This window comes from Schistocerca americana, chromosome 4 (genome assembly GCF_021461395.2).
Source record: "Schistocerca americana isolate TAMUIC-IGC-003095 chromosome 4, iqSchAmer2.1, whole genome shotgun sequence".
Taxonomy (NCBI): domain Eukaryota; kingdom Metazoa; phylum Arthropoda; class Insecta; order Orthoptera; family Acrididae; genus Schistocerca; species Schistocerca americana.
The window spans coordinates 73,765,014-73,779,050 of NC_060122.1; the positions used below are offsets into that span (position 1 = coordinate 73,765,014).

Sequence of the window (14,037 nt, forward strand, 5' to 3'; positions counted from 1 at the left end):
AAAAGTAATGGTATATTTCCGGTCAGATTTCGCCAGGCGATGCTGGCTCCAAAAGTAGTCCATGAAAGAGACAACATCAGTGAGGCAAAGGTCATAGATCGTGAAAATGGTGTGGCCCAAGAGCCACACCATTGCGTTACGTCGTGTTCGGGGGTTGGACTGAATATCAGGGGTGAGGAACCAGTCGATTGACACATTGTCGGGTGTAGTCCCACCGATCAGCGCTAATAGCACACGTGCAAGGTCCCACACTTCTGTGACATGAGGGCATAAGAGACGATGCTCTCTGGTGTCTACGTCACCACATCGGCCCCAAGGAGCCGAGGGCCGTAGACGGACGGCCGCCAGGCGATGATTAGTGGGTATTAAATTGTTTACGACGCGATACCATAGCGCTGAAACTTCTGTGGAGAGGGCTGGGTGGTTGATATTTGCCCAAGCTTGGTGCCAGAAGACCGACGGTCGTCTGTCCTCCAATTTATGTGGTGTGGGCTGGCCTCGAAGTGCCTGGTAAAGGCGCTTCGACGTGGGTGCCTTGTCAGTGGCCACTGTTAGGACGTAACTTTGATTGAGGTAATAGTCCTTGACTGTCGTCATCCGGAACGGAATATGTGTCAAACATACTGGTGCACGCGCCGATGGTGGGCGATAACGGTCGAAAAGCACCGCTGTTGTCCCACCTGGGTCAATCTCACGCAAAGTGGCGATACGGTGAATCAGGAGGGCCGCACATTTGCGGGGAAAGTCAATGAGTCCAAGGCCACCATCGACCTTTGGCAGTGTACAAGTCTGCGCATCAATTTTGAATAGTGCATGCCGCCACAATAGCCAATATACTGTTTGTGAGATGGCTCTGCCGGTTTGTTTCGGTAGCGTAAGGAGTTGTGCTACATACCATGCCCGTGATAGGATGTAAGTATTAATCAGTTGGATTCGTTGATGGAGGTCTAGTCGTCGATCAGCGTGACTCACGCGAAGTCCTCTGATGCGCGTGAGAATTCGCCTCCACGTGAGTGTTAACATGCGCTGCGGACAGGCAGTCACCTCAAGGCCCAAGATACGTTGTTCCCCCACAATCCGGTACCATGGGCGTTCGATGGTCAATGATCGTGGTCCTAGCGGGATTAGCACCGTTTTTTTGTCATTTAACATGGCACCGGATGCTCGTTCATAAACGTTGAGTACTCGGCGAACTGAATCGATGTCCCTGGCGTTTGCTACAAACACACCGACACCATCCACGTATGCCGCACTGCGGAAGGTGACGCCTGGGAGAGCGACACCATCGACCATCCGTCCGATGTCACGCAGCATGGGGTCCAGCGCCAAGGCGAACAAATACATTGACAAGGGACACCGTTGTCGAACTGATCGTCTGATGGGAATTGGTCGCGATCTGCTCCATCCAAGAAGTGCCGGATGACTCTTATGAAGCGCTCCCCGAAACCCATCCGCGACATAACAGCCAGCAGGTATGGATAGGAGACCCTATCGAAGGCACCGGCGAAATCTAGGGAAAGAATTGCAGCCGGGGTTCGAGCGTCAGCGGTGAGTAAGACAGCATCACGGTATATAGAAGTGGCGGTGAAGATGGTTCGATTCGAAACGCCACATGATTGAGTGGGACAAAGTTCCTTATTCATTACCTGTTTAAGACGTGAAGCCACGCTTTGTGCCACCAACTTACAATTTGGTCGCATCTTTGGAACAGGCTGTACATTACGCGCAAACAAAGTTGACACTCGGCGCGGTGGCTGATGGGAGTGACCGTAAAGGCGTTTCCCATTTATAGTTAGCCACCGCGCCGACTGTCAACTTCGTTTGCGCGAATATTATGCAGTTATGCAGGGTGATTCAAAAAGAATACCACAACTTTAAAAATGTGTATTTAATGAAAGAAACATAATATAACCTTCTGTTATACATCATTACAAAGAGTATTTAAAAAGGTTTTTTTTCACTCAAAAACAAGTTCAGAGATGTTCAATATGTCCCCCTCCAGACACTCGAGCAATATCAACCCGATACTCCAACTCGTTCCACACTCTCTGTAGTATATCAGGCGTAACAGTTTGGATAGCTGCTGTTATTTCTCGTTTCAAATCATCAATGGTGGCTGGGAGAGGTGGCCGAAACACCATATCCTTAACATACCCCCATAAGAAAAAATCGCAGGGGGTAAGATCAGGGCTTCTTGGAGGCCAGTGATGAAGTGCTCTGTCACGGGCTGCCTGGCGGCCGATCCATCGCCTCGGGTAGTTGACGTTCGGGTAGTTACGGACAGATAAGTACCAATGTGGTGGCGCTCCATGCTGCTGAAATATGAATTGTTGTGCTTCTTGTTCGAGCTGAGGGAACAGCCAATTCTCTAACATCTCCAGATACTGTAGTCCAGCTACAGTAGCACCTTCGAAGAAAAAGGGACCAAAAACTTTATTGGCTGAAATGGCACAGAAAACGTTCACCTTAGGCGAGTCACGTTCATACTGAGTTGTTTCCCGCGGATTCTCAGTGCCCCACGCTGAACAACTGTCGTCGATTCACTTCTGCCGTACTCAATAACACAAAAAGCTTTCTGTTGAGCGGTCGCCATCTTAGCATCAACTGACGCTGACGCCTAGTCAACAGCGCCTCAAGCGAACAAGTGTACAACTAAATGAAACTTTATAGCTCCCTTAATTCGCCGACAGATAGTGCTTAGCTCTGCCTTTTGTCGTTGCAGAGTTTTAAATTCCTAAAGTTGTGGTATTCTTTTTGAATCACCGTGTATTAAAAGAGTGCCACTGGACAGGTGCACGGATACTGCTGCTGCACGACTTGTCTCGCTTCAGACGCTGCGTTGGAATCGCATCATAAGATCGAGGAATTGTGTCATGGAGCTTCATTTAGCACTGAGGCCCACAATTTGTCCGATTCCAACCTTTCTTCATCCGGCACAGTAACAACTGACATTTAGTAAATCTCGGAGAAAATTTGATCTGCTGCTGCCGATTTATCGGTATTATTCAGGCGATAGTTGCTCTTGTGTTTATCCTTCCTTTTTTTCGGATCAAGCACTCGGGTCAGGTAACCCTCAAGTTTGTTTCACCGTCACTACGATTTTATCAAGATCCAATCGTTACCATGCTAGGATGTTCACAGAGGCCACAGAAATTTAAAAAAATAAAAAACAGCCTTCACATAAAGGAAGAAGGACGAAAATTAGAGAAATTGTGGGCCTTAGTGTTAAACAAACCATAAAGCTCCATCTCCCCCCCCCCCCTTCAAGCTCTGTTCACACGTCGACAAGCCTCCACAGTATTAGGTAGCGGACTAATGACGTCACGAATCGACGCTTGTGTGGATACATATAAACAATTCGGCTTGCTCAACTTGTTTACTTTTGAAAATGCTAACTGATGATGCTTCCAGCTTCAGAAGATACATAAATACGCGTTGGAGCATGGCCTAGTGCACACTAAACAAAATTGATGAAGGACGTAAGTATAAGCCATGAGAGCCTGCATTGTACTTTCTCGGCAATTTTTAATCTCACCAATTCATAAAATCGTAAATTATATAGTAGAATTTCATATACGTAAATAATGAACCTTAAGTGCCGAGTAACAGACTTTTAATGCGAAAATTTCTCTAAAATGCCATTTTTCTGTTAGTTATCTCAAAATTTTCCTTGGTACGGCACGCACCACGCATTCTGCCTAGGGGTCTATGCAGTATGCCAACGGGAAATGGTCCCGTTCCTGGTAAACTGCCACCTGATGAAGTGACTATAACAATGCTCTAGCTGCTTCCAGTAATGAAAAAAGGGGTTCTCCTAACTCACGTAGCCAAAAAACTGTATTTAATACAGAATTCTAATATAGTAGTGTAGTATTTAGTCTAAACGGGGATGTTTTCAACGTAACTCCGATTTTACGTTTTATTTTCATTCGAACGTAAGCCTAAATATGGCAGATTTTAAGGGAGTTGTTCGAAATACTAGGAATGGAATTTGTATTTTTTTTTTTTTTTTCTAGGAAAGATTTGTCACGATTACTTTTCATCCGGATATTTTTTTTTTGTCAAATCATAAGCTGCAGTTCTTTCCGAAATTCCCGCATTTGATTATGACAAACAGGCACAATTTTGTGATCTCAATTGTATTCAGATGGCTGATGTAAAGAAAGAAACAACGGAAGGAATAGTGTCTCGTCTCCCATATCTACTCATAGGTTATTTAGAAATCGTTAAGATTAACAGACCGTGCGTATAATTCTATGCATTATAACCAGCAGGGTGCAAACCTTGAAAGGCAAATTAAAGGGCAGATCAACCCTGGAAACCAAAAGAGGAAAACATTCCAACAGGCCTCATAGAATACCGGATAGTGGCAGAGACTTAGTGCTTTCCAAAGCAAGAAAACCACTAATGATGTAGGTACAAATGTGTTGTTTGTGTGTAAGCTCAGATCCGAGCGCGGGCAAAATTTTCACGGAGAATTATCCTCAACTAAATGGTAGCGAAAGTGTGTATATAGATATTTTCAGAAGCCATTCGATATTTAATTTTGGTGTGCCGTTATCGGATGTTTTTCATACAGGACAAACCTCATATGCCGAGTCTACGGAAGGAATTTTAAAAATTGAAAAATAAAGTGCCGAAGCAGCTCAAATCTGGAAGCAGCACACCAACTGATAATATTGTCAGTTTCTGCATCTATCTTCAGTACGTACTCTTCTGTCCACAGCTTTACCATTCTTCTATACTTTATTAACAGCATTACTCTTACTGTAACATGGCAATACATAATACTCGAAGTACCACCGTCCTGACTTTTTTCTGGCATGGAATCATTGCCGGGAGAGGCTCAACAGAAATACCTTAGTGCACTGTGAAGTATGTTCTTACGCATTTCAATCCGCTCAATGATGGTGATTCTCAGAATCTGATAATCTGTCTGTTCTGACATTGGGCAGAACAACAACGGGTGGATGATTTCCTATTTCCGAAATCTAATTGTTCAATAATATTCTTCTAGTTCAGACCAGAAATGCCGAGTTACAAGGCATGGTTTTCTACTATGTGATAGAGATTTTGCACCTATAGATAGGAACAAAAGATGCTTTCATGTATTACTCAGACGTCTCAAATCCAGTCCTTCCTAACGCCTAGGCCAACGGATTGCTTTTCTGCAAGATGGAGCCAGACGATTTCAAGAATCTTAGCGCACTAGACAGGGGTTCAAAAAGACTCTTTCAAAATAACTGAGTACATCTGTCTACAGATTTCATGAAACAACCTTACTGTGCTAAAGGACGAAGAATCATGACATTCTGCAACCACTGGTTTGTCAAAGCATTGCAAAGTAGCCGAGAGGTATTGGGAAAATAAAACTTCCGCCATCAAAGATTTCATTTTCGCTGTCTTGTATGATAAACATTTGCCAATAAAACGGATGTATTTGACTTATCCCAGTTGAAAAACGGTATTTTGTTCAGCAACTACCTCTTTCCGGCAAAACCCACCCGCCAAGGGTTGAAAATCTGATGCTGAATGTACATGTTTATTGTAATTGTGACAGAAATGGTGTTAATTTTTTAGGTTCGTCTGCTGCTACCTGTGCAGATTTTTATTATAGTAAACATAATGTGTTTTGTGCTGTTTGTGATATTTCTCAAAATAAGCTTCCTATTTCTGCAAAGTAGAAACAAAGGGAAACCAGTGTGCTTCAGCAGTATAACGTTGTAACTGCGAAGATGCAACATTGTTCGTCCAGGGAAATTGAAAGAGTGCTATTTTTCAAAGATAACATAAGAAACTGTGTAATAACTGTTGCAAAAGTATGCAATCGCGTTTTACCTCGTTCATACTGCCTGTATCGGGAAAGCCCAAATAGTTAAGCACAAAACCGTCTTTTGTTCTCCTCTAAAATTTCCTTTTTAGTGGTGAAAAAGTTGTTAATGGTGAATTATTCAGCTAATTTTGAGGATCTTGGAAGTATCTTTTCTCAAGGGAATTTAACTGCACGTTGTGCGTTGTTCTGCTACATGCGTCCTGCGTTGTCGGACTAGTCAGAGCACTGGTGCACTAATGTAATAGCAGAAAAAAGTTGGGGTGAAATGTCGGCCCTCTGTTGCCATAGCTAACACCTAATAGCTCACAATTTTTTGTCTTTCAGGTGTGTACACGATGGTGTTTTACGGCGGCACAGCTGCTATCCTCTTCATAGCCTTCTCGTGCACTTTCGCCTGCGTCGCTTACAGGTAAGAATAATGTAAAGCACCACTTTACTTAAGTCATAAATTGAATCACATATGACAGTACAACCAGGACTCTCCAGAAAATATCTGGAATATTTCTGGCGGAAACTTTGTGTTATAGGAAGACAGAACAAAAAGTGAAAGCCATCCTTTTTATTTTTTTTTGTTCTATTTTAGGGTTAAATTGAAGCTGGCCACCTATGTTTGCGTCTGTCCCTTTCCAGGGACCTCTCCTGCCTCACTAGTTCAAATTTTGAAGAGGTATATCCTTCCCAGAGGTTCTTGGAAGTATCTTTACTCAAGGGAATTTAACTTCAAACTCATTTTTCATTTCCCCATCATATGTAAGTTAACCTAACCAAAAGTTACGAGTTTTAATTAATAACGATATAGCAAATCAATTATGAAACCAACACCTAAGTAATTAGTACGATTAAATCTACCATTAAGGTTAAGAGTGTGCTACTAGGAAATGTGGTCATCAGGTTAAATGGTTCTAAAATTATGCATTTCGGCTCTTGGAAAATCACATCCTAGTCATTCTGGAAGTGACCGTCACGCAATTGTTTCTTCATTCGGTGGTAATGGAAAAAGTCACCGTGTGCCATTTTGGGAAAATAGTGAATGCGAGGCAAACTTCCGTAGCCCAGAGGAGCAGCATATGTGACCGCATCCTGTGCTCAACATCTCCTTTCCTGATAACGGATGGCTCTTCGCCTTTATCGACGGCGATAAATGCACATGTGTCCACTGCTTGCTTCGCTCTTTTGTCCTGGGGTCACAGTGACACACCCTGCCCTCGTCCACGGGCAATTAGGTGGCTGACGACGTCGTCTGGATTGGCCTGACACAGCTGAAATATTTCAGCTACTGCCTCGATTCATCAAGCTCTTTGCTGCTTCAGTGGTTTGCTGTGATACTGTGTCGCAGGGATTTCAGTGTCTGCGAGGACTGCAGACATGTGCCTGCAAGCAAAAGATTAACTACGCATTTTTTTCCAGACGATAATCAAAACCTTATTACTACCTCACGTATTTAAAAAAATAAGTTGTCCCATGACTGAATACGTGGAAAGACAACTTTGTCTTCTTTCTTCATTCAGATTCTTTCCCTAGCCCTATTTGGCTTTTCTGGTCTCATCAGTAGTGTACATTCATTCTTTTCCGATGCTTCTTTCCGAAAAAATAACACACTCCGTACTTACTCAGTGGGCCGGATTTTCTGCAAACTTACACCTCAGGGTAGCGGTGATATCTGTCGTTATTCGAAGAAGTTCTACGCCTGCATCTACCGCTACACATGCTCGTTCCACTTCATATCGTTTTGCAATTTTACGCACAGATACTTAAACGACTTGACTGTGTCAAGCTGGACAATAGTAATACTTTATGCGAACATTACAGGTTTGTTCTTTCTACTCATTCGCATTAACCTACATTTTTCCATATTTAGGGCTAGCTACCATTCATCACACCAATTGGAAATTTTGTCGAAGTCGTCTTCTTTCCTCCTACAGGCACTCAACTTCGACGCCTTACTTTACACCACGGCATCATCAGCAAACAACCGTCGACTGCTGCCCACCTTGTCCGCCAAATCATTTATGTATATAGAGAAAAAAAGCGGTTTTTTCACAGTTCCCTGGGGCAGTCCTGACGATACGCTTGTCTCTGATGAATACGCACCGTCTAGGACAACGTACTGGGTTGTATTATTTAAGAAGCCTTCGAGCCACTCACATATCTGCGCACTTCTTCCATATGCTCGTACCTTCGTTAATAGCCTGCAATGGGGCACCGTGTCAAATGCTTCCCGGAAATCTAGAAGTATGGAATCTGCATGTTGCCGTTCATCCATAGTTCTCAGTATATCCTGTGAGAAAAGGACAATCTGAGTTTCGCACGAGCGATGCTTTCTAAAACCATGCTGATCGTGAACGTAAGCTGTTTAGCCTGTAGAAAGTTTATTATATTCCAACTGAGAATGTGTTAAACGATTCTGCAACAAACAGAAGTTAGGGATATTGGTCTGTGATTTTGTGGGTCCGTTCTCTTACCTTTCTTATATACTGTCACTGTGATTTGCGCTTAATCTCCAAGTAGCAATATTTTACTTTGTGTGGGGAGCCCTCAAGTCTAGGTTGTATCGCAACAACCCTCATAGTCTGCAAGAACTGTAGAAGAACCTTTCAAATGAGACTGCAACAGTTCCAACAGTCCAGCTTGATCCGCCTTCAGTAACTTGTGGCCAGGCCCCAAAAGTTTGAAGAAATGAATGCTGGTCAGTTTCAACATCTGCTATAGTCAGGTTAGTACTATATTTCCTTTCCTCTGATGTGTTTCTTTGTACCCTACAACTCTGTCCTCCGGGGAACTTTTACTTGCACCACCCTGTAATTGCATTATAGTTGCATCTTTGCTAATCACTACTCATTTGCTTCACGATCATACTTTGTAATCTCTTGAGGTCTTCTTATGTCCCACTGCGATCACTTCTTCTGCCTTTTTATCCCATTTTGTACCCCTAAAATATTTCACAAGTCTCATTTTTTGTCTGTAGGAAATACATAAATCCTATTCTACTATAATCTTGCATCACTTAGTCACATAACTTTCATGGTTCAGAAAAGATCTGCATGTTTGACTTCAGGCGGTTTAGTAGTTCTAATTCCTCTACGGAGAAAAGTCTGTCTTGTTTGCTTGCCTTCATTACATTTCCTGTCCATCCCAACAGCTGAGTGGTCAGCGTGACGGATGGCCGTCCTGCATGCCCAGGTTCGATTCCCGGCTGGGACGGGGATTTTCTCCGCTCAGGGACTGGGTGTTGTGTTATGTTCATCATCATTTCACCCCCATCCGGCGCGCAGGTCGCCCAATGTGGCGCCGAATGTAATAAGACCTGCACCATGTGGCAGGACCCGCCCCGTAAGGGGCCGCCCGGCCAATGACGCCAAACGCTCATTTCCATTTCATTACATTTCCTGACATTGATATTAAATACAAAATACCTTCAACATCACGATTGTGACCTAATCTTCTGTATTAGTTCCGTTAGCAATTATTCCTAAGAAATGACATCTTCCATGAATGTTAATCCTGCAAAGATCATTCTGATCCGCAATTGCATCTCATTTATAGTTCTTGTTAAAAATATTCCTTATTGTATCACTCTGCTCACAGATGGTAAATTTGTTGTAATTTATGGAGAACTGTGGTAGCATAGAATGCCTTTCTCACAATTATTGTTAAATCAATTTCTCCAGATCATATCATTCGGATTTCAGGCTGATTGGCTGTCACAACTTTACGCGTTTTAACATTCTTGACTATTAAAAGTGTATCAAGAAGAATTATCTGATTTTAAGATGCAATGTCGACACAGGTGCTGTGCCGCACAGTAAATTTGTGTTGACCAAATGGGCGTGGCCTAGAATCGCCACAAGATGCCTGTCAATGCGTCTGAAGCAAATTGGCGTCCCCTCAACAGAAGGAGCTTTTTGTACTACTGTTAGTAATAGTGAATCGGTGGTTGCAGTCCAGCGTTGAGTTTAGTCGTCGTACTGAGAGTGATCTGTCACTGCTGAAAAACCTTCGTTGTTGGTATCATTAATTTCAAGAGAAAAGATATAATCCAAAGGTAAGAGTGCAGGTTGACCCTACACTTCTGATGAAACAGTGGAAAGAGTTCATAATCCACAGAAATCTACTCGTCGCGTAAGCAGCGAACTTGTGACTCCTCATAGAACTGTCAGGCGACTGTTAAGGTGACAAACCATATAGAATACAATTAATGCGAGCTCTTTGGGTTGATGATAAAAGAAAATGTGTTGACTTCAGCAATGTCCTGCCGGAAGTAATGGTAGACGACAGGTTTTATTCATGTTTCGTTTACAGTGATGAAATTACGTTTCATGTTAGCTGTAAAATGAAAAGGTAGAACGGTGATCATAAGACGACTTCAGAACCTTCATAAAACTGTTGAGCATGAAAGAGAGTCGCCTTAAGTGAACATTTTTTGTGCCACATCTTATGAAAGTTGATGCCACCTTCTTCCCTGAGCAAATCAATGGCACGAATAAGCGATCTTTAAATGCTACGGATTTTGTTTCTCCCACGGCTTGAGAATAGTGAGTTCATTTTCCAACAGGATAGAGCTCCACGCCACTGGCACAGAATTGCACTATAATTCCTCAATGAGGTGCTGCCTGAGCGCTGGGCAGGGCTCACAGTATCCAGAGACACAGCCCTACACTCTTAGCCTCCAAGATCTCCAGGCATGACCCCACGCGATTTTTTCTTGTGGGGATATGTGAAGGAAAGTGTTATTATCCCCTTTTTACCTCATGACACAAATAAGCTGAGGAGCAGAATAATAACTACACTAATTTCTGTCAATATAGATATGTTACATAATGTTATGACACATTTACTTATCTTTTAGATTTTTGTGCTACTCCTGGTGAACACGTATAGTATTTGCACTAACCTAAAAACCTGGCCCAACAAACCATACTAAAAGTGGTGTGTTTTAACAAGGTCTTTATTGTACTATATCTCTTAAACTGCATATTTTCGTAAGATGCAAGTGCAACGCTATAATACTCCAAACACAACATGTAACCACAACACAGTCAAAGCAAATGTTGGACAAGGTTCCATACAAAGATCTCACGAAAATTCGATATTTCCACCAAAATAAAATTGTCTGTATTATCGAAACACAAATAATTTCAAGATCTTGATGACATTCACAGTTTGATTATTGATCCAAACTTTAAAGACACAAAAATTGCCTGAGTTATTTATCAGAATATTTTTTAAAAAATCTGTAACATTACAAAATGCACATGGCAGTACTGCTGATATAATCTGTATGTTACGCTGCATTTGTTGACAAGCATAGTTTGATTATTGTACCATGCTATAAGGAAACCAAAAAATGTCTGTATTTACCAAATTACATGCAAATTTGTTCTGTAACATTATAAAACACAACTAATGGTGTAATTCATAGATTAAGCTGCACTTGCCAGTGACTTGATCATTGTACCACCCTATAAAGAAAGTGTGGTACACAGAATGAACTGCGCTATTTGACAAGTGCTGCTTAATCTGCAAGTTAGATCATTCGTGACAAGTCATATACAGTTACTGTCAGTATCTTTATGTATTTCTGATATATAATTAAAAACTTTTGAAAAAAGCATAAAATTAAGATCATTTGAATACTTCGGAATACTGCGAAAATGGCGGGTATATACTGATTGGCCTGTTTCATTTCAATGGCTGGGGAAATACTATAAACAGTCCATGTACTGAAACTGCCAAGGGAAATGTGACTTCAGCACAGTAGGTGTTAAACAAAGCAAGAGCTATCGATAGATAGGTGCTTCAAGAAACATTATTAGCTGTCAAAAGGACTATAGATGAAGCCTTCCACAAATTCCACAATAGACTCTTATTGAAAAACTTATCACATAACCCAAATAAATTCTGGTCTGATGGCAGTCAGCAGCATTACGGTTGATATGCAGATGCTCATAGGTGAAACAGCAACTAACAATGAGGGAAGCCAAGTTAAACAGACTTCTGCATTCAAATATTTCTTTGCAGAGGAGGTCCCAGGAGTAATGTTATAGCTTAAATCACACTCTTCTGTAAATGTGAGTGGCATAAAACTCAGTTTCAGAGGCTCTGAGAAACAGCAAACAACAAAAAATCATTGAAACTGAATTAGCCTGAAATTCCTGTGGGAGTCTTATGCACTATTTGCGGCTTAGTTAATGCCTCTCTTAACCAAAATAAACTGTAAGTCTCACAAACAGAAAACTGAGCACATTAGTTAGAAGATTGCACATCTTGTGATTGCCTTCAAAAAGGGCAGCAGAAATGATCTGCAAAACTGCCATCAAATATCAGTGACACTCTTGTGTTGTCGAATCTTAGAACATACTCTGAGTTCAACATATGCAGGTATCTCTGACAGAATGAACTTGATACAAAGCAGCATTATTTTTGAAACCATCAGTGAGGCAAAATGCAACTACCACTCATTTCACGTGACATTCTGAAATACATGGATCAAGGTAGTCATAGTATCCTATGATTACAAGATTAATGAGTCACAGTTGAAATCAGTCAACTGATATAAATACCTGCTGTGACAGTTTCTGGGAATATGAATTGGAACAATCACATAAGCTCAGTGGTAGGTAAAACAGATTGTTGGTAGGCTACTATTAAAATGTAGTCAGTCTCCAAAAGGAGTATCGCTTAAGTATATGAGATTCCCACCAGATAGGCCTAACAGGGAATACTGAAGGCAGTGGAGGCCAGTTATCATGTGCACTTTGCTACAACGCAATGTAAATATCACATTAAAATTATACAATTTCTTTTCAAATGTGAGCCGGAAATTGTACTAAAATTACCCCCCTTTCTTCGAATGCATGCTGGTAATCAAGTAAAACAGATGAATAAATGATCTATAGCTCCCTCTTTGTGATAACTAGAAACCAGTGTCGAGTGTTGCACTGATGGTCAGTCACGCTACGAAAAGCTTGGAGAAGGGATACAGCTGTCTGCTTTTGACAGCGCATGCTCTGATGTGACTGTATCCCTTTTGCCACTATGAGTGCTACGTTGCTTACAGCACAAAATCAGTATTTTCCTTTGAAAGTGCATGTAACATACTGTTCAAGTGTAGAGTATGAGGGAATTTTGTGCAGCAGTTGACATAATGGCTCTGTGGCCAAGTTGTCAAACACACTGACTGGCAGTTCATCAGCTCAGGTTCGATTCCAACTACTTCCATCATTTTTGTTTTCATTTCATTTTATTCCTCATGGTGTTAAACTATTAATCACAAATTTAAATATATCGAAACAGTTCAGTTTATATATGTTAAATTAATATATTACTTCCTTTGTGAGTGAAAAGGAGGTAGATAGAGGTAAAAAAGCGAGTATATGAGAGAATTTAGTATTAAAGTGTGTTCTGTAGGTGATCTGTAGGTGGTATGCTAAAAAGGCTCTTTTCTAGTGGATCATTGGAGGTGAAGGTTAGATTTAAAGAGTTAGGATGGTACAGGATGAGGTTCACCAATTTGGCTCAAACTATCTGAACAGAAGTGCATAGGTGCCTGTCCCTTTCAAATTCCTACAGTATTTCATCTGAATAAGCCTTAGGAAAAGTAAAAACGCACTCTAAGGATTTACATGTAGAATATGAGGCATTTCGAGCAGCTGCTCATGTATCTGCATGGTAGACCAGTGATCAAGTGCACCAACAGGCAACTTATCAGTTTGGGTTTTGTTCCCACTGCTACAATATTTTTTTCATTTTATCTTATTCCTCGCAATTTTAAACAACTATAAAATTAGCTACATTTAAACATTTCATTTTATAGATATAAAATTAATACATTCAATTTAGTTCTAAGAAGCACAATTAATTGAGGAATCTAGGAATGTATTATAGCCCCTCGTATATTTCCCACAGGGACTGGAAAGATAAAATTAGAGTATTTACAGTGGACGCAATGGTACTGATGCAGTCATACTTCCTATGATGCAGATGGGAACTGAATGGGAAGAAACTCTTTTATGTTGTATTTTGCAACCCTACAATATACATGAAAGTGGTTGATTTATGCCATAATGCCTAGTAAAGTCTAGCATCATGAAATTCTGAATTGTTTATTGAAACATTGAACAAAAGTTATTATAATTGCTAGGCCATAAGGAGTCCAGTCCAGATGCATCTCTGTTACTGTCATATGCCTCCAGTACATGCATGAT

General features: G+C 41.3%; 1 protein-coding gene across 1 annotated transcript in view; it reads left to right on the top strand.

Moving 5' to 3' along the window:
* The window catches only part of LOC124613267 (atrial natriuretic peptide receptor 1-like), an 839,102-nt gene that overhangs the window by 686,465 nt on the left and 138,600 nt on the right, over positions 1-14,037 (top strand). The window contains exon 10 of the mRNA XM_047141959.1: positions 6,158-6,242. Within this exon, the coding sequence (XP_046997915.1) occupies positions 6,158-6,242 (85 nt within the window). The remainder of the gene's footprint in view (positions 1-6,157; positions 6,243-14,037) is intronic.